Below are 22,142 nucleotides of genomic sequence, written 5' to 3'. Positions count from 1 at the left end.
CAGACACGTGCCACCGTGCCCAGCTAATTTTTTGTATTTTTAGTAGAGATGGGGTTTCACCATGTTGACCAGGATGGTCTCAATCTGTTGACCTCGTGATCCACCCGCCTCGCCCTCCCAAAGTGCTGGGATTACAGGCATGAGCTACCGCGCCCGGCCATAATCAAGTCTTTTTAAATAACCAGCTAACAACATAATGACAGGACCAAATACATAAATATCAATATTAACTTTGAATGTAAATAGCCTGAATGCCTCACTTGAAAGTCACAGAGTGGCAAGTTGGATAAAGAAGCAAAGCCCAGCTATACTCTGCTGTCAAGAGACCATCTCATATGCAACAATACCCATTGGCTCAAAGTAAAGGGATGGAAAAAATCTACCAGGTAAATGCAAAACAAAAAAGGGTAGGCATTATTATTTTAATTTGGGAAAGTAGATTTTAAACCAACAACAATAAAAAAAGACAAAGCAGGCACTACCTAATGATAAATGGTTCAATTCAACAAGAAGACTTAACTGTCTGAAAGATATATGTGCCCAAAACTTAAGTATTCATATTCATAAAATGAGTTCATAGAGATATATAAGGAGACTTAGATAACCAGAGAATAATAGTGGGAGACTTCAACATTTTGCTGACAGTACTAGACAGATCATGAGACAGAAAATGAACAAAGATATTCAGTACCTGAAGTCAACACTTGGCTAAATGGATCTAATAGCCATCTACAGAACTCTCCACCCAACAACCACAGAATATATATTCCTCTCATCTGTGTATGGCATATATTGTAAAACTGACCACACTGTCAGCCATAAGTTTATTTTCAACAAATTAAAAAAACCCTGAAATCATACCAACCACACGCTTGAACTACGCAGTGCAATACAAATAGAAATCAACACTAAGAAGAACTCTCAAAACCATACAATCACATTGAAATTAAACAACCTGTGCATGAATAACTTTCGGGAAAACAATAAAATTAAGGCAGAAACCAAGAAATTCTTTGAAGCTGGTTAAAACAAAGATACAACATACTAGACTCTCCAAGACACAGGCAAAGCGGTGTTAAGGGAAAAGTTTATAGTGCTAAATGCCCACATTGAAAAGTTAGAAAGATCTTAAATTAACAACCTAACATCACACCTAGAGAAAATAGAAAACCAACAGGAAACCAACCCAAAGCTAGCAGAAGAAAAGAAATAACCAAACCAGAGCAGAATGGAATGAAATTGAGTCATGAAAATCCATACAAAAGATAAATAAAACTAAAAGCTGGTTCTTTGAAAAAATAAATAAGTTTGACAACTAGACCAATAAAGGAAAAAAAAGAGAAGATCTAAAAAACACAATCAGAAATGACAAAAGTGGACATTATTGCCAATCACACAGAAATACAAAAAATTTTCAGATATTATTATGAACACCTTTATGCAAACAAAGTAGAACACCTACAAGAAACTGGTAAATTTCTGGAAACACAACCTCTCAAGATTAAACTAGAAAGAAATTGAAACCCTGAACAAACCAATAATGAGTTCTGAAACTGAATGAGTAATAAAAAGTCTCTGAGCAAAAAAAAAAAAAAAAAGATTCATAGGCAAATTCTACCAGAAGTGCAAAGAAGAGCTGGTACCAATGCTACTGAAATTATCCCAAAAAAATGAGAAGGAAGGATTCCTCCCTAACTCATTTTATGAAGCCTGCATCATTCAGATATGAAAACCTGGCAGAGACACAACAAAAAAGAAAACTTCAGGCCAATATAAGGCAACTGAATCCAGCAGCACATTGAAAAGCTAGTCCACTATGGTTAAATAAACTTTATCCCTGGATGCAAGTTTAGTTCAACCTATACAAATCAACACATGTAATTCATCATATAAACAGAGCTAAAAATAAAAACATCCCTTCATGATATAAACCCTAAACAAATGAGTTACTGAAGAAGCATACCTCAAAATAATTAGAGCCATCTATGACAAACCCATAGCCAATGTCATACTGAATGGGAAAAAGCTGGAATATTCCCTTTGAGAACTGGAACAAAACAAAGATGCCCACTCTCACTACTCCTATTCAACATAGTGCTGGAAGTCTTACCCAGAGCAATCAGGCAAGAGGAAGAAACACAGACATCTAGGTAGGAAAAGTGGAAGTCAAATTGTGCCTTTTCATAGATGAAATACTTTATACGAAGAAAACCCCATAGTAGCCTCTCAAAAGCTCCTAGATCTGACAAACGACTTCAGCAAAGTTTCAGGTTACAAAAATCAGTGTACAAAAATCTGTAGCATTCCTATACACCAACAGCATCCAGGCTGAGAGCCAAATCAAGAATGCAATCCCATTCACAATAGCCACAAAAAAAAAAAAAACCCACAAAATATCTTGGAATACAACTAAGCAGTGAGGTGAAAGATCTCTACAATGAAAAATTACAAACCATTGCTCAAAGAAATCAGAGACAACAGAAACAAAAGGAAAACATTCCATGATCACAGGAAGAAGCAATATTGTTAAAATGGCCATACTGCCCAAGGCTATTTACAGAGTCAATGCTACTCCTATCATACTACCAATGACATTTTTCACTGAATTAAAAAAAGCATTCTAAAATTCACTTGAAGTCAAAAAAGAGCCCAAATAGCCAAAGCAATCCTAAGAAAAAAGAACAAAGCCTAAAATGTCACACTGCCTAACTCTGAACTATACTACAATGCTACAGTAACCAAAACAGCATGGTACTGGAACAAAAACAGACACAGAGCTATGAAACAGGTTACAGAACTCAGAAATAAAGCTGCACACCTATAGCCATCTGCTCTTCAACAAACTCGACAAAAACAAGCAATGGGGAAGGAATCCCTATTCAGAAATTGTTCTCGGATAACTCGCTAGCCATATGCAGAAAATTGAAACTGGAGTCCATACGTTTCACAGTTTACAAAAATCAACTTAAGATGGATTAAAGGACTTAAAATGTGGCTGGGTGTGGTGGCTCACACCTGTAATCCCAGCACTTTGGGAGGCCAAGGCAGTAGATAATGAGGTCAAGAGATCAAGACCATTTTGGCCAACATGGTGAAACCCCATCTCTACTAAAAATACAAAAATTAGCTGGGTGTGGTGGTGTGTGCCTGTAGTCACAGCAACTTGAGAGGTTGAGACAGGAGAATCATTTGAACCTGGGAGGTGGAGGTTGCAGTGGGCTGAGATTGGGTCACTACATTCAAGCAACAGAGCAAGACTCCATCTCAAAAAAAATTCTTAAAATGTAAACCCAAACTATAAAAACCATGGAAGATATCCTAGGAAATACCATTCTGGACACAGGTCATTCTAGACATATTCTGAAAAATTTCAGTTCTGGAAAATTTTTCATGATGAAGATGCCAAAAGCAATTGCAACAAAAATTGACAAATGGGACCTAATTAAAGAGCTTTTGCACAGCAAAAGAAATAATCAGCAAACAACCTGCGGAATGGGAGAAAATATTTGCAAACCATGCATTCAACAAAAGTCTAACATCCAGAATCCAAAAAGAACTTAGAAAACTCTACAAGAAAAAACCTAACAGCTCCATTAACTAGGCAAAGGACAGGACCAGACACTTCTCAAAAGGAGACAAAGACGTGGCCAAGAAGCATATGAAAAAATACTCAACATCACTAATCATTAGAGAAATGCAAAACAAACTACAATGAGATACAATATCACAGGAGGCAGAATGGCTATTATTAAAAAGTCAAAAAGTAACAGATGCTGGCGAGCTTGGGGAGCTACTCCTAGGTCATTTGGCCGCTGAAGCACATAAGAATTGCTTGAACCTGGGAGGTAGAGGTTGCAGTGAGGTGAGATTGGGCCACTGTACTCCAGCCTGGGCAACAGAGCAAGACTCTGTATCAAAAAGAAAAAAAAAAAGAAAAAAAGAAAGACAAACAAAAGGCACACAAAAATTACATAATCACCAAACAGATGCAGAAAAAGCATTTGACAAAATTTAGCATTCCTTTATGGTTAAAACTCTCAGCAAAGTTGGCATAGAAGGGACATACGTTAGGTAATAAAAGTTATCTATGAAAAACCCACAGCCAACATTATACTGAATGGGGAAAAGATGAAAGCATTCCCCCCAAGAACTGGAACAAGACAAGCATGCCCACTTTCACCACTTCTATTCAACATAGAAGGCCTAGCCAGAGCAATCAGGCAAGAGAAAGAAATAAAAGGCATCCAAATCAGTAAAGAGGAAGTCAAACTGCTGCTGTTCATGATGATATAATTTCATAACTAGAAAAGCCTGAAGACTCATCCAAAAAGCTCCTAGATCTGATAAATGAATTCAGTAAAGTTTCAGGATACAAAATCAATGTACACAGATCAGTAGCACTGGTATACACTGATGGTGACTGAGCTGAGAATTAAATCAAGATCTCAACCTCTTTTACAACAGTTGCAAAACAAAACAAAAACAAAGAAAAAAAATCCAAACAAACAAACTTAGGAATATACCTAACCAAGGAGGTGGAAGACCTCTACAATGAAAACTTACAAGCTGAAGAAAGAAATCATAGATTACACAAACAAATAGAAACACATCACATGCTTATGGATAGGTAGAATCAATATTGTGAAAATGACTATACTACCAAGAGCAATCTCCATCATCATTCTTCCCCAAACTGAAAAAGGTAATCCTAAAATTCATGTGGAACCCAAATATAGCCTGTATATCCAAAGCAAGACTAAGCGAAAAGAACAAATGTGGATGCAACACATTACTTGACTTCAAACTATACTATAAGGCTATAATCACAAATGCAGCATAATACTGGTATAAAAATAGGCGCATAGACCAATGAAAGAGAATAGAGTACCAAGAACTAAAGCTAACTGATCTTTAACAAAGGAAACAAAAACATAAAGTAGGGAAAGGACACCCTATTCAACAAGTGGTGCTAGGATAATTGGCAAGCCACAGGTAGAAGAATAAAACTGGATCCTCATCTCTCACCTTATACAAAAATCAACTCACAATGGATCAAAGACTCAAATTTAAGACCCGAAACCATAAAAATTCTAGAAGGTAACATTGGAAATACCCTTCTAGTCACTGGCTTAGGTGAAGACTTCATGACCAAGAACCCAAAAGCAAAGGCAACAAAAACAAAGATAAATAGACGGGACTTAATTAAACTAAAAAGCTTCTGCACAGCAAAAGAAATACAGAGTAAAAAGACAACCTATAGAGTGGGAGAAAATCTTTATAAACTATGCATTCAATAAAGCACTAATATCCAGAATCTATAAAGAACTCAAACAAATCAGCAAGAAGAAAACAAATTATCCTATCAAAAACTGGGCTAAGGACATGAAAAGACAATTCCCAAAAGAAGATATACAAATGGCCAAGAAACATGAAAAAATACTTAACATCACTAATTATCAGGGAAATACAAATCAAAACCACAATGCAATACCATCTTATTCCTCCAAGAGTAGCCATAATCAAAAAATAAAAAAAAAATAGATGTTGCCATGATGTGGTAAAAAGGGAACACTTTTACACTGCTGGGGGGAATGTAAACTAGTACAACCACTATGGAAAAGAGTATGGAGATTCCTTAAATAATTAAAAGTAGATCTACCATTTGATCCAGCAATCCCTTTACTGGGTATCTACCCAGAAGAAAAGAAGTCATATGAAAAAACACTTGCACACACGTTTATTGCAGCAAAATTTGCAATTGCAAAATTTGGAACTAGCCTAAATGCCCATCAATCAATGAATGGATACAGAAAATATTATATATATACACAGACATATATAATATTTCATCCATGGTATATGTATATACCACCTGTTCCTTAATATATACATATACCATGGTTGAAACACTACTCAGACATAAAAAGGAGCAAAGTAATGGCATTCGCAGCAACCTGGAAGGAATCGGAGGCCATTATTCTAAGTGAAGTAATTCAGGGATGAAAAATCAAACATTGTATGTTCGGACTTACAAGTGGGAGTTATGCTATGAGGATACAAAAGTATAATAATGATAGAATGAACTTTGGGGAATTGGGGGGAAAGATAGGAGGGGGTAAGGGATAAAAGACTACATCTTGGGTGCAGTGTACACTGCTGTGGTGATGGCTGCACTAAATCTCAGATTCTCAGAAATTACACCAAAAATCTTTTCTATGTAACCAAACACCACCTGTTCCTTAAACACTATTGAAAAAAAAATGCAAGACATGGAATCAACCTAAATGCCCATAAATGGTGAACTGGATAAATAAAATGTGGCACATATACACCACAGAATAATACATAGCCATAAGAAAGAATGAGATCATGTCCTTTGCAGCAACATGGATGGAGTGAGGCCATTATCCTAAGTGAATTAATGCAAGAGCAGGAAACCAAATATCCTATATTCTCACTTATAAGCAGGAGCTAAACACTGAGAGTACACATGGACAGAAAGAAGGGAACAATTGTCACTAGGTGAATTTGAGGGTGGAGGGTGGAAGGAGGGTGAGGATAGAAAAACTACCTATTGGGTATTATTACCTGGGTGACAAAACAATCTGCACAGCAAACCCCTGTGACATGCAATTTATCCATATAACAAACCTGTTCATGTACCCCTGAGCCTAAAATAAAAATTGAAGAAGGATAAAGCTCCTAAGAGTCGTCACTTTGGGTAGAGGTATGGGTATTATGATTTGAAGGCATAGTCAAAGTCATTTCTCCTTTACTTATAAAGGTCTAATTTTTAAAAGAAAAGTGTATTTAGGTATTTTATTGTAAACATTAATTTAAAAATTCACTGGATTTCCTAGGAACTATGTCATGGATGAACTTTGCTATGAGTGTCATTGGAATGGATAAGTGGAGACAAAAGTTAATGAATTGAAAAATGAAAAAGGATTTAGGATCTAGAGACAGTAATTACAGACTTATTTTGAGGAATTCAAACGTAAGGCAAATGGATGGTAGATAAAGATAGATGGGGCATTGGATATATGGCAAGAGTTTTTGTTTCCTTGTTTTCTTTAAAATGAGAAAGTTCATATTTATACACCTGTGTCTATATAAAATGTTTCTCAAATATATATACATATACATACACATATATGAAATGTGCAACTGTATTTACATATAGTTATGAGGAAGAGGCCATTAGATAGATTAAAACATACAGATATGTTATAATACAGATGAAAAGGAATAAATTGATCATGTGAATATTCTTGATGATATACATTTAGAGGATATAAATGTTTGTTAAAAATTTGCTACAATTTGGGACATGGCTCTGCTTTTAATCAACTGATTTCCAAGGTTTTCAACACTGTGAAAAGAATTTTAATAGAGATTTTCTATACAACATCATGAATATTTCAACAATTTTAACCAAGCATCCTTAATTGAATATTTTCATTTAAAAAATGAGAAAGAAATTACCCTAATAGAAATGCCCATTGCCAGGGAAATTTCATAATGAAGTGGGAAAAAACAGCAGCTGCACTTGCCTCTATAAGGCATGGACCTGCTGCCAATCTGAAACAAACCTCCTTCAAATGCTTCAAAGCCTGAAATAGAAAACAGTCACACTTAGATACATTTACAATGGCCAACAAGAAAATTATGTAAACAAATATCAAAATATAAAGTTTGTTTCATGAGAAGCTTTCACTAAACGAAATCTCATTTCAACAGATGGTCCCATTAGACTTGGAACATAAAAAAATTACATTTTATATGTCATCATAGATTGGATTATAAACAATTTCATCTTTTATAAAATATTATTGTATTTTAATTAAAAGATCAATTTTATTGTGATTAAATAGCTATTGGTACCTTCCTTAACTTTCTTAATAAATAGTATAATGATAGTGACCTATTAGTGTTTTCCCATCAGGTAATTTTTAGAGATGAACTACTTGATTAACTTAATAATTATAAATAGAATCCCAACATGCCAAAGAAAATCACATAAAAACTGTGAAATTAATTTTAAAAGAGAGAATTTTTCAATTTTCTCCTTGCTTCATACTTTCTACTGGAAAATATAATCTTGTTGGCTATAATTGTTTATGCTCTTGAGATATTTCTATTAAAGCACATTTGGCACATTTATTTGATTAACTATCATATTGATGAATAGTCATCTTCTTAAAGATGGGATTTATGATCCCTAGATTGTAATATTTTAAGAAATACTTTAAAAGATTAGATTTTACAATAATGCAAAGATAATCAGGAACATAATTCTGTGGAGAAAATGTCATGAAAAAAAATTACTGAAATCTTTACTTTCCCTAAAAAAAGAAAAAGACTTCTATAAGATTTTTCTTATCCTATGTTAACTGAAAAGTACATAGTTCTCCATAGAAGAGCTTCCCAAATAATATAGTGGCTACATAAGAGACATTTATCTCTGTGCAAATAATTAAAGGAGATCTCTAATAAAGACTTTACGACACAGTCAGTTCAGTTCTCTTCCTATCAGTGATAATAGTGGCTAAAAATAGAACGTAAAGTGCCATTATTTCTACAGTCTTTTTCTCCTTTTTTTCTTTTTGGAGATGGAGTCTCTTGCTCTGTCATTCAGGCTGGAGTGCAGTAGCACTATCTCAGCTCACTGCAACCTCTGTCACCCAGGTTCAAGCAATTCTTTTGCCTCAGCCTCCCAAGTAGCTGGGATTACAGGTGCACACCACCACACCTGGCTAACTTTTGTAGATTACAGGCAGGAGCCACCTCACTCTTCCTTTTTTTCTTTATCTTAGGTTTGTTTACAGCCTCCAATTGGAACAGGCAAATAAAATTTTTGCCACTTTTTCTTTCCCACCATCCTCAAAATTTTGAAATAACCTTACTCAATTTATAATTGTAAATTTACCTGTGGATCAAGTCCAAGCCCAGCTCGTATTAGAATAACAGTAAGGGCAATGTTTCTTATAACTGAAGACAACGTGCTATCGACATGGATATGTTTACTGATGAATGGAACATTCCTAATCATAAAACCAGCCAGCAACATCCCTTAAAAGAAAGACAATAAAGATACATGATTGAGTTCATTTTTCTGAGAAAGAAAACAGAAATGTTTAATTTATTTCCTAATACACTATGTCTCTCATTATTTTGGTAAAGGGCAGGTTACAAGCAAATAGAGAAGGCAGCATGAATGAAGGAATGGCAGTAAGAAACAATACATCTAAATGGGGTTCAACAAGTAATTTAGTGTTGGTGGAACATACAGGGCAAGGAAAGGAGGGAGGAGAATGAACTTGGAGGGCTGGATCATAGAATCTCCCCTAGCTTTGGCAAAATAAGGCATCATGGGAAGGTTTTAGGCAGAAAGTAACACAATGAGTGTTGCGCTTTTTTTATGTGAGGGACTTGGTGAATTACTTAGGGATAAAACTGGAGACAGAGATTAATTTGAAGACTCTATCACAGTCCATGCAAAAGTTGGAAACAAATAGCCTAAGCCAGAGCAAAAGGGAAAGTCTGGAGAGGAAAAAATGATTCAATAAATACTTAGAAGCTGCTGCAAGAACACTGTGGATACAGAAAGGACAGCAGAGATAAGATACATAGATTATCTCTACTGACAGTGTTCTGAATATATATATATTTTTGGGGACAAGGTCTCATTCTGATGTCCAAGTTGGAGTGCAGTGATGCAAACATGGCTCACTGCAGGCTTAACCTTCTGAGCTCAAGTTATCCTCTTGCCTTAGCCTCCTGAGTAGCTGAGACCAAGAAACATTTTTAAGTTTTTGTAAAGACGAGTTCTGCTATGTTTCCCAGGCTGGTTTTGAACTCCTGGGCTCAGGTGATCCTCCTGCCTTGGCCTCCCAAAGTGCTGAGATTATGGGCGTGAGCCACTGTGCCTGGCCCACTGTACTGAATATTTACATATGTTTGAATACAGTAAGTTCTCACTTAACATCATTTATAGGTTATTGGAAATGGGAACTTTGAGTAAAACGATGTAAAACAAAACCAATTTTATCATAGGCTAATTGATACAAACAAGAGACAATTTCCTATAGCATATTTCTGGTCACAAAACATCACCAAATTTCTAAATACAGATCCAAAACACTTCTAGTACTACACAATGAAATAAATGTGAGCTCTACATACATTTTAGAAAGATTTATAAAAACAAGTAAGATAATTACTTACCAAATTTTTGGTGAATCCATGAGTGATCATGGTTATAGCAGTGACAGTTAACATCAAAGAATAAATGTTTACAAAGTGAAAATTGTAAGGAGCACCTCCTCCCATCATGCAGTTCAAAAACAATCACAAATATTGTAGGCTGGCAGACAGCTTTCATATCACATTGTTTATTGTCATGTATTTGTATTGTAGGTATTCATTTATTCATTATACAATCCACTTATTCTAGTTCAGGTTCACAGATGACTGAAACTTATTCCAAGAAATCAAGGAAGAGGAATTCCTCTCTAACACATTCTGTGAATCCAGTATTACCACCATCAAAATCAGGCAAAACCACACACACACACACACACACACACACACACACACACTACTGTCCAATATCCCTCATGAACGTAGATGCAAAAATTCTCAACTAGCAAACTGAATTTAGCAGTACATCAAAAAGATAATACATTACAGTTAAGTGAGTTTTACTCCAGAAATACAAGGATGGTTCAACATATGAATCATTCTACCATAAAGACACATACACGCATATGTTCATTGTACCACTACTCATAATAACAAAGCCATGGAATCAACCTAAATGACTAAATAAAGAAAACACAGTACATATACATCATGGAATACCATGAAGTCTTAAAAAAGAATAACATTAGGTCCTTTGCAGCAACATGGATAGAGCTGAAGACCATTATCCTAAGTGAAATAACTCAGAAACAGAAAAATTCAATATCACATGTTCTCACTTGGAAGTGGGAGCTAAACAACGGGTACACATGGATATAAAGATGGAAATAATAGACATTGGGGAGTCCAACAGGAGGGCGGGTTGAAAAGTTGAGACTGAAAAATTACCTATTGGGTACAGTAGTCCCTATTTGGTGATGGGTTCACTAGAGTCCAAACCTCACCATTATGCAATATATCCATGTACCAAACCTGCATATGTACCCTGTGAATCTAAAAATATTTAAAATTCTATTAAACAATATAGCAACAGGAATAATATATTAAAGATATTGAGTTTATTTTAAAAATAAATTTTGGATAAAACCTGTGTGTGTGTATATATGTAGACAGAGAAATAAATACATTGATAAAGGAGCTGTGCACACACACACACACACACATACAGTAAATACATATATGAAGAAACTATATAAAACATACTACATTGAAATATTTCTGAATTATATCTAATTCAACGAGCAAATTTTCAAAATGTGCATATAGTCAATAATAAAGAAAAGAGAGCTAATTATATACTTACCAAGAAGAGGTGGAAGTGGAGGCACTAAAGGTATTCTAATGAGTTCTAAAAATTTTCCCCCGATAATGGCACTATAAAAAATAATTAACAATCCAAATAAATTTCCACCAGGGAGAGCTTCAGAGCCTAAGATTGACCAGGTCAGACACCAAATCATAATGAGTATAACTCCTGAAATACAAAAAAGACTACAGCTATATATCTACATGACATAGATGTATACAAAGAATCAATTCTCTTTTATCATATATACTAATAGCCAGTTCTATAAAATGATACATGGTGTAGACCAACATTGCTTACTAGTTTGGTGAAAGAGATATCTGCTTAATAACATATATTCCAAATAACCTGTCAATTTATGAGACAGGTTTTAAACAAAGTGTGTTTATTTTAAAAAGAAATGATACATCATTTAAGAAGAAACGATACATATATTTAAGAAGAAATGATATATATATTCCAAATAACCTGTCAATTTGTGAGACAGGTTTTAAATAAAGTGCTTTTATTTTAAAAATATTTAAAACCTATATGTGGGCCAGGTGCAGTGGCTCATGCCTTTAATCCCAGCACTTTGGGAGGCCGAGGTGGGAGTATCACCTGAGGTCAGGAGTTTGAAACCAGCCTCGCCAACATAGTGAAACCCCATCTCTTCTAAAAATACAAAAATAAACCAGGTGAGGTGGTGCATGCTTGTAATCCCAGCTACTTGGGAGGCTGAGGCAGGAGAATCACTTGAACCTGGGAGGCAGAGGTTGCAGTGAGCCAAGATCGTGCCACTGCACTCCAGCCTGGGTGACAAAGTGAGACTCAATCTCAAAAATAAATAAATAAATAAATAAATAAATATATATATAAATAAAACCTATATATGAACTCTTGAAAATGCTAACCATTATAATATACGACAGTTAAAAACATGCCCATATGATGAGATTTACTTCATTTTACATTTTAAGATAGCTTTTCCATCAGGATGGAAAATAAGAGGATGACTGGCTGTGATAAGAATTCATAACCTTATTGAAGATTACAGTGTCAGAGTGCCAAATCATTTAACAGGAACATACTTAATCTTTGTATTGAAAGGATAAGTCAATCGATACTTGACATAAATGTATTAGAGGAGGTAGTGGCTGGAATAAATGAACTGAGAAGGGAATAAATATAAAGTATCTTAGATCATGTGTAGGAAGTAGAAGTAGATAAGATTTGTAGGTATAAGTTATTAGACATCTTGCTTCTTGCAACTAGGTGCTACTCACAGAGGAATCCATAGGTTTCTGTAAAGGACAGACAATAACATGTTAAATTTCCATATGCCAATTAAATGGCTACCTTTATTTATTATGAATCCTAATTGCTAATGCTTTTAATGTTCTTAGAACAGCTTACATGCATTTTTTAGCTATGACCCCTTTTTGCCTTTATAGAAATTGCCAGAGTAAAAGAAGATTTTGACTCACCCCAGGCAGAAAGTTAGAACAAACTTTCCCCCTCCCCTCTGATTATTGTCATCCTGCAAAACTGGAAGCTTTGGAAGGCTAAACTCTTGCTAAAAGAATGAACCATTCCAGGCACGTTGGCTCACTCTTGTAATCCCAGCACTTTGGGAGGCTGAAGCGGGTGGATCACCTAAAGTCAGGAGTTCCAGGCGAGCCTGCAATGTGGCAAAACCCTGTCTCTACTAAAAATACAAAAAATTAGCCAGGTGTCTTGGAACACGCTTGTAATCCCAGCTACTTGGGAGGCTGAGGCAGGAGAATCACTTGAATCCAGGAATTGGAGGTTGCAGTGAGCCAAGATGGCACCACTGCACTCTAGCCTGGGCAACAAGAGTGAAACTCCGTCAAAAAAAGTATGAACCAGAAAATGTCATCCTACTGACAAACTGAGAAGACAAAGCAGTTTGCCTTAGCTGGTCTCTGGGTGGCAAAGTCTTTTTTGAGAATTTATATGTAAAACTGGCTTCATCCAACTTGTGTTTAGGGCTTAAATGTATATTATGTGCACAGGTTAGGGATCCCAAAGTCCTAAACCTACTACCATAAAAATGTCCCTGCATAGAAGTATCCCTAGAACACTTAGTAGATGCTAATTCAAAAAATATCTAATAGACACTCCTGATGCCAGACTGCATAAAGTCTCAAAGGTAAAGCCAAGTGAATCTGAACTTAAAATAAGAAGAAATATTCCATGAGTAAAAGTTAACAGATACAACAAAGAATGGGATTAGATGTCTAAAAACCTCAGCTAATAAAACCGCTAGATAGACACTATAAAATACATATTTTCAAAGGGATGAGAGACAATTTTTAAAAATTGGAGACATGAGAAGAAAATATTACTTGAAAGTATTGTCAAATAATTAAATATAATACATTAGAAAGAAACTTTAAAAGTTACTGAACTATCCCGCACTTTGGGAGGCCGAGGCATGTGGATCACGAGGTCAACAGCTTGAGACCATCCTGGTCAACATGGTGAAACCCCGTCTCTACTAAAAATACAAAAAATTAGCTGGGCATGGTGGTGCCTGCCCAATCCCAGCTACTCAGGAGGCTGAGGCAGCAGAATTGCCTGAACCCAGGAGGCAGAGGTTGCAATCGTGCCATTGCACTCCAGCCTGGGTAACAACAGTGAAACTTTGACTCAAAAAAAAAAAAAAAAAAAGTTATTGAACTAAAAAAAACAACCAAGTACCCCAAATAGCAGGGTACACATGGCTGAAGAGAGAAACATAGCAAAGTGATACAAATTACTTCAGAGTATAGCATAAAAAAAAAAACAAGGTGGAAAATGAGAGATTTAGATTATGAAAAAGATCTAAAACAACTAATATGAGTTTCAGAAACATAATTGAAAAAATGAAGAAGACATAATATTTGAGAAGAAAACTGGCTTCAAATTTTACAGAATTAATTATGGCTTTTATTGATTTGGACACAGTAAGTCAAATGAGTTCTAATTAGGATTAAGTAAAAATAGATAATTAGATAAAATGTTGAGAAACTATAGACTACCAAAGACAAAAATAAAATCTTAAGCAATCTAGATGGAGAAAGATTAATCATAACGAAATAAACAATAAAGCAGATTCTCAAATCTTAATAGCAACAATAGAAGATGGAAGATAATTAAAGTCTTCAAAGTACAGAGATAAAAAAATCTATTCAATATGGAATTCTGTAGCCAGTTAACTGTCACTCAAACTAAAGACAAATGATATATATTGTCAAACAAATACACTTAAGAACACATGCCTTTTTTTTACTGGGGAAAAAAATCTACTGAAAGATATGCTTTAGAAATATGACATAGAACCAAAACAGAAGGAACAATGTGCAAAGAAACTGGTAAAATGTAGGTTAGTTTAAACAAGTATTGGTTGTGTAACACATTACTAATGAAAATTGTTCATCAGAGGATACAAAGATAAGATTGGGAAGAGACATGAGGAACAAAGATAAGGTTGGAAGGTGACATAAGGTTGGCGATTTATTTCCACACCAAAACTCCCCCCTAAAGTTGCACAAAATACCAAAAAACAATCATTTCAGGACCCTTAGTCTCATCAAAGGCAGTTATCAAATTAAGAAGCATTTATTCTTGAAAAAGTGTTAGAGTTTCAGGTAGGATTGGTAAAAGTCTGAGCCCTTCCTGACTGGGGTTGCTCCCTGATATGGTTTGGCTCTGGGTCCCCACCCAAGTCTCATCCTGAATTGTACTCCTAAAATTCCTACATATTGTGGGAAGAACCTGGTGGGAGATAACTGAATCATGAAGGTGGTTTTCCTCCATACTGTTCTCATGGTAGTGATTAAGTCTTATAAGATCTGATGACTTTATCAGGGGTTTCCACTTTTGAATATTCTTCATTTTCTCTTACCACTGCCATGTAAGAAGTGCCTTTCACCTTCTGCCATGATTCTGAGGCCTCCCCAGCCATCTGAAACTGTAAGTCCTATTAAACCTCTTTTTCTTCCCAGCCTTGGGTATGTCCTTATCAGCAGCATGAAAACAGACTAATACACTCCCATCCCTCTTCTCATCCCCAAGCTCATTTGGGGAAAACTAGCTTTACCAGTATGAAGTAAAAACCAGCAGCTTTTCTATTAGGGCTGGGGCAGGGGTGGATTTGGTATGGAGCAGAGGGAAGAAATCAGTGGTTTTGGCAGTTAAATATAGCAGAGTGGTTCGGGAATGAACAGAGAGAATTGCAGGTTTGCTAGTCTGAGGTTGCAGTCTCAGTTAGGGCAAGAGGAAGACGACAAAAATTTGAATGAGAGATCCTGTAGGTTAGTCGGTGCAGCAAACCACCATGGCACATGTATATATATGTAACAAACCTGCATGTTCTGTACATGTATCCTGGAACTCAAAGTAAAATTAGAAAAAAAAAAAAAAAAAGAAAGAAGACCCACATGCAAGTCTAGAGTTTCCCAATTACAAGTTCCAATTCTTTCACTGAGAAAAGTAGCTCACTGTGCCTAAACTATTTATACCAACAATATGGTTTACTCTGAACAGCTGTTTTTCTTCTGGGAGTCTGGAATTCTGGCACATGTGAATGAGAGTAACCTCTGAAAAATCCTGAGTACTGAGTTTCTAATGAGACTCTGGTACTGGTGAATGACATTGCACATGTGTTGTCAAAATTTCATGCTGAGGAAGATAAACACATCCTTGTAACTCCACAGGAGAGGACTCTGGGAAGCTTGTGCCTGGTTTCCTCCAGACTTTACCACAGACACCTTTTTTCCTTTGCTAACTTTGCTTTGTATCCTTTTACTATAATAAATTAAAAACCCGATTACTAAAAACAACAACAACAACAACAACAACAACAAAAAAAAAAAACAAAAAAAGAAAGCTCCTAGAAAGGAGAGAGTCATAGAAAGTTTGAGATAAGTTCTCTGTACATATATGGCCAATTGGAGAGAGTATGATAAAAAGTAAAAATGAAGTGAGACTTGAGTATTAGTTGCAACTTTAAATGTATTCACCCACCCTCCCACCCACACATTACTTGGCAGAGAGTGGAAGCCTTACTAGCTTTAACACAATGACTCTCCAAAATCAAGCTCTACAATAGACACAATGGAAATCCCTAAAACGATAGGCTAAAACAACAATAGAACAACAACACAAATAAAAGACATCAATGCTGAAAACCATTGGGCAAAAAGATTATACAGTGTAAGTATTGGCCAATTACCAAAACAGTAACAACAACAAAACCACTCATAAATAAAAACCAAATTCAGATCTGCAATAATATGTAACTAAAGTGTTTAGTTTTCATTGAAAAATTACTAGACATGTAAGGAAATGGGAAAATATGGCTCATCCTCTGGAAAAAAAAACAGTGAATAGAAAGTGCCTGAATTCAGATATTGGATTAAGAAAGTTTTCAAAGTATATATTAAAATATGTTCAAATTAAAAATATGACAACAATGTGCTGTCTAATAGAGAATATGAATAAGAAGACAGAATATATTTAAAAATAGAAATCTGTAATTGAAAGTACAACAATTAAAATGAAAAAATCACTAGGAAGGTTCAGTAGCATATTTGAGCTTGTGAAAGAAAGTATCAGTGAATTTGAAGATAGACCAATAGAGGTTAATCAATCTGAAGAATAAAAAGAAAAAAGAATCAAGGATAGTAAACAAATCCTTACAAACTTACAGGATACCATCAAGTGACTAACATATACATAATATAGATTGTAAAGTAGATTGAAAACAGTGAAGATGATTATTGTAATCCCCAAAGGTACTTGGGAGGCTGAGATAGAGATATTGCTTGAGGCTAAGAGTTTGAGACTAGCCCAAGCAACACAATGAGACTCTGTTGATACAGTTTGCATATGTATCCCTGCCCAAATCTCATGTTGAATTGTAATTCCAATGTTGGAAGTGGGTCCTGCTGGGAGGTGAATGGATCAGGGGGGCAGATTTCTCATGAATGGTCAGTACCCTCCTCTTGGTGCTGTCCTTGCAACAGTGAGTAAGTTCTTATGAGATCTTGTCATTTAAAAGTGTGTGGCACTACCCCTTGCTCTTTTACTCCTGCTTTCACTATGCAAGATGCCTGCTCCCCCTTTGCCTTCTGCCACAATTGTAAGCTTCCTGAAGCCTTCCCATAAGCAGATGCCTTTATGCTTCCTGTACAGCCTGCAGAACCGTGAGCCAATTAAACCACTTTTCTTATAAATTATTGAGTCTCAGGTATTTAAAAGCAATGCAAAGATGGACTAATATACCTGTCTCTAAAAAAATTAAAACAAAATTACCCAGGTGTGATGGCACATGCCTGTAGTCCCAGCTACTTGACAGGCAAAGGTGGGAGGACTGATTGAGCTCAGGAGTTTGAGGCTGCAATAGGCCATGACCATGCCACTGTCTTTTAAAAAATAAGCCCCAGAGGAGATGAATCCAAGATGGCCAATTAGGACCAGCTCAGGATGGTAGCTCACAGTGAAAGTGCAGAGGGTGAGTGGCTGCCGCATTTCCAGATGAATTTTTATTGCCCACAGATCAGGAGATTCCCAGGAAGAGGAGCCCCACAGGTCACCAGTGGGGCTGTGTTGGCAGGTGCGGCTGTGTTGGCCAGTGAGGCTATTTTGGCTGGCGCCCTGGCACGGTGGTTCTCTCTACAAAATACACGAGTCTGGGCACCGTTTTAGCTGGCAATTGGAGCTCCTGGGAGACAGAGTTGCCCATTCAACTGATATAAAAGGGGACTGAAACAGGGAGCCAGGCCAGGAGACTCCCAGGCAAAAAAGCACCATGAATCTCAGCGCAGCTGTTTCAGCCAGCGCAGTGGGTCACTGCATGGGAAATCACACAGATCCGGGCGCCTTTTCAACAGGTGACTGGAACACCTGGGAGACAGAGTAGACAGTTCAACAACAACAAAAAAGGGCTCTGAGGCAGGGAGCCAGGTGATCAGGCTTGGCTGCTCTGGATTCAGAGTTTCACAGCAAGCACAGCTGACCTGGGATGGTTCAGCTCTGTGGGGGAGGGGCGTCCACCATTACAGAGGCAGTCCACCACTATGGAGGTAGTCTGTCATTGCTGAGGCAGCCTGTCATTGCCGAGGCAGCCTGCCATTACAGAGAGAGTCTGCCATTATAGAGGTGGGCCACCATTGCCAAGGCAATTCTAACTATACCCGTATAAATGGGACTGCATGAAAGTTCACACAGCAGCTGGGCAGAGCCCACAGTAGCTCAGCAAAGCCTCTGTGGCAGATAGTGACTAGGCTGCCTCCCTGCTGGGCAGGGCAGCCCTGAAAAAAAGGCAGCAGCACAACAGAAACTCATAATTAAAGCCCTAACTCCCTTTACTGTTCACCTGGTGCTCCTGGACAGAGCACCAGGAGGGAAAAAAAAGGGAGGTTTATGAGCTCTACTGCAGCACTCTTAAATTTACCTGCCCAGTAACTCTGAATAAACAACAGAGCTCACAGCTCAGCACTTGAGCTCCTATAAAGGACAGACTGTCTCCTCAAGCAGCTCCCTGACCCCCATATATCCAAAGAATCACCTCATAAAGGAGAGATCAGACTGATATCTGGCAGGTATCCTTCTGGGACAAAGATAGCAGAAATAAAACCTGGCAGCAACCCTTACTGTTCTGCAGCTGCTACAGGTGATCCCCAGGCAAGCAGGGCCTGAAATGGACCTAAGCAGTCCTGCATCAGAGGGGCATGAGTGTTAGAAGGAAAACTAAGAAACAGAAAGATAGAATTTCATCATCAACAAACTGGATGTTCACTCACAGACCCAATCTGAAAGTCAACAACTACAAAAACGACAGGTGGATAAATTCACAAAGATGGAAAGAAACCAGTGTAAAAAGGATGAAAACACCCAAACCAGAATGCCTCTCCTCCTACAAGGGATCACAACTGCTCACCAGCAAGGGAACAAGGCTGGATGGAGAATGAGCGTGATGAATTGACAGAATCAGGCTTCAGAAGGTGGGTAATAAAAAACTTCTCAGAGCTAAAAGAACATGTTCTAACTCAATGCAAAAAAAACTAAGAACCTTGAAAATAGATCTGACAAAATGCTAACGAGAATAAACAACTTAGGAATATAAGGAAATTGATGGAGCTGAAGAACACAGCACAAGAATGTTGCAAAGCATACACAAGTTTGAACAGCCTAGTTGACCAAGCAGAAGAAAGGACATCAGAGGTCGAAGATCAACTCAGTGAAATAAAATGAGAAGGCAAGATTAGAGAAAAAAGGATAAAAGGAATGAACAAAGTCTCCAAGAAATATGGGACTATGTGAAAAGACCTAATCTACATTTGATAGGTGTACCTGAATGTGACGGAGAGAATGAATCCAAGCTGGAAAACACTCTTCAGGATATTATCCAGGAAAACTTCCCCAACCTAGCAAGGCAGGCCAATATTCAACTTCAGGAAATACAGAGAACACCAGAAATATATTCCTCAAGAAGAGCAATTAAAAGGCATATAATTGTCAGATTCACCAGGGTTGAAATGAAGGAGAAAATGCTAAGGGCAGCCAGAGAGAAAGGTCGGGTTACCCACAAAGGGAAGCCCATCAGACTCACAGCAGATCTCTCAGCAGAAACCCTACAAGCCAGAGGAGAGTGGGGGCCAATATTTAACAGCCTTAAAGAAAAGAACTTTCAACCCAGAATTTCGTATCCAGCCAAATTAAGCTTCATAAGTGAAGAAAAAATAAAATCCTTTACAAACAAGCAAGTACTCAGAGATTTCATCACCACCAGGCCTGCTTTACAACAGCTCCTGAAAGAGGCACTACACATAGAAAGGAACAACCAGTACCAGTCACTCCAAAAATATACCAAATGGTAAAGAGCATCAACACAATGAAGAATCTGCATCCAGTGATGGGCAAAATAGACAGCTAGCATCAAAATGGCAGGATCAAATTCACACATAACAATATTAATCCTAAATGTAAATGGGCTAAAAGCCTCAATCAAAAGACACAGACTGGCAAACTGCATAAAAAGCCAAAATCCATCAGTGTGCTGTATCCAGGAAAGCCATCTCACATGCAAGAATACACAAAGGCTCAAAATAAAGGGATGAAGATTTACCAAGCAAATGGAGAGCAAAAAAAAAAAATAATAAAAATAAAAAAAAAAGTGTGAGTTGCAATTCTTGTCTCTGATAAAATAGACTTGAAACCAACAAAGATCAAAAGAGACAAAGAAGGACATTACATAATGGTAAAAGGATCAATGCAACAAGAAGAGCTAATGATTCTAAATATATATGCACCCAATATAGGATCACCCAGGAATATAAGGTAAGTTCTTAATGACTTACAGAGAGACTTAGACTCCCACACAATAATAGTAGGAGACTTTAACACCCCATTGTCAATAGTAGACAGATCGATGAGACAAAAAAATTAACAAGGATATCCAGGACTTGAACTCAGACCTGGAACAAGCAAACCTAACAGACATTTAGAGAACTCTTCACCCCAAATTCATAGAATATACATTCCTCTCAGCACCACATCACACCTACTCTAAAATTGAGCACATAATTGGAAGTAAATCACTCCTCAGCAAATACAAAAGAATGGAAATTATAACAGTCTCTCAGATCACAGTACAATCAAGTTAGAACTCAGAATTCAGAAACTAACTCAGAACCACACATGGAAACTGAACAACTGGCTCTTGAATGCTGACTGGATAAACAATGAAATGAAGGCAGAAATAAAGATGTTCTTCAAAACTAACGAGAATGAAGCACAACATACCAGAATCTCTGGGACGCATTTAAAGCAGTGTTTAGAGGAAAATATGTAGCAATAAATGCCCACATGAGAAGCAAGGAAAGATCTAAAATCGACACCCTATCGTCAATATTGAAAAAACTAGAGAAGCAGATCAAAAACACTCAAAACCTAGCAGAAGACAAGAAATAACTAAGATCAGAGCAGAACTGAAGGAGATAGAGACATAAAAAAACCTTAAAAAAATCAATAAATCCAGAAGCCGGATTTTCAAAAAGATCAACAAAATAGACCACTAGCCAGATTAATAAAAAAGAAAAGAGAGAAGAATCAAATAGATGCAATAAAAAACAATAAAGGGGATATCACCAGAGATTTCACAGAAATGCAAACCACCATCAGAGATTATTACAAACAACTCTATGCACATAAACTAGTAAACCTGGAATAAATGGATGAATTTCAGGACACCTGCATTGTCCCAAGCCTAAACCAGGAAGAAGTTGAAGCCCTGAATAGGTCAATAACAAGGTCTGAAGTTGAGGCAGCAATTAAGAGCTTACCACCCCAAAAAAGCTCAGGTTCAGATGGGTTCACAGCCGAATTCTACCAGACGTACAAAGAGGAGTTGGTACCATTCCTTCTGAAACTATTCCAAACAATCCAAAAACAGGGGATTCTTCCCAAATCATTTTATGAGACCAACGTCATACTGATACTGACACCCGGCAGAGACTCAGCAAGAAAAGAAAACTTCAGGCCAATATCCATGATGAACATACATGCAAAAATCTTCAATAAAATACTGGCAAACTGATTGCAATGGCACATGAAAAAGCTTACCCACCATGATCAAGTAGGCTTC

The 22,142-nt window shown here is 36.9% G+C and overlaps 1 protein-coding gene and 1 long non-coding RNA gene across 15 annotated transcripts in view; one reads left to right on the top strand and one right to left on the bottom strand.

Moving 5' to 3' along the window:
* LOC144576518 (uncharacterized) overlaps positions 1-22,142 on the top strand; it is an 803,862-nt gene that overhangs the window by 21,125 nt on the left and 760,595 nt on the right. The window lies entirely within an intron of this gene.
* Positions 1-22,142, bottom strand: part of SLC9B1 (solute carrier family 9 member B1) — an 88,424-nt gene that overhangs the window by 24,448 nt on the left and 41,834 nt on the right. For 11 of the 14 annotated variants that reach the window (XM_054253108.2, XM_035293216.3, XM_035293221.3 and 8 more), the window contains 3 exons: positions 11,507-11,677; positions 8,930-9,072; positions 7,486-7,613 (listed from right to left, as the gene is read on the bottom strand). In XM_054253108.2, coding sequence (XP_054109083.2) covers positions 7,486-7,613; positions 8,930-9,072; positions 11,507-11,677 — 442 coding nt within the window. Of the gene's footprint in view, positions 1-7,485; positions 7,614-8,929; positions 9,073-11,091; positions 11,197-11,506; positions 11,678-22,142 lie in introns of those variants that run through there. The other 3 variants (XM_054253113.2, XM_054253114.2, XM_078366752.1) reach the window with 3 other exon arrangements.

Source organism: Callithrix jacchus, chromosome 3, assembly GCF_049354715.1.
Source record: "Callithrix jacchus isolate 240 chromosome 3, calJac240_pri, whole genome shotgun sequence".
Taxonomy (NCBI): domain Eukaryota; kingdom Metazoa; phylum Chordata; class Mammalia; order Primates; family Cebidae; genus Callithrix; species Callithrix jacchus.
The sequence above is the reverse complement of the archived record's forward strand: the minus strand, read 5'-3'. Positions and strand labels throughout refer to the sequence as shown.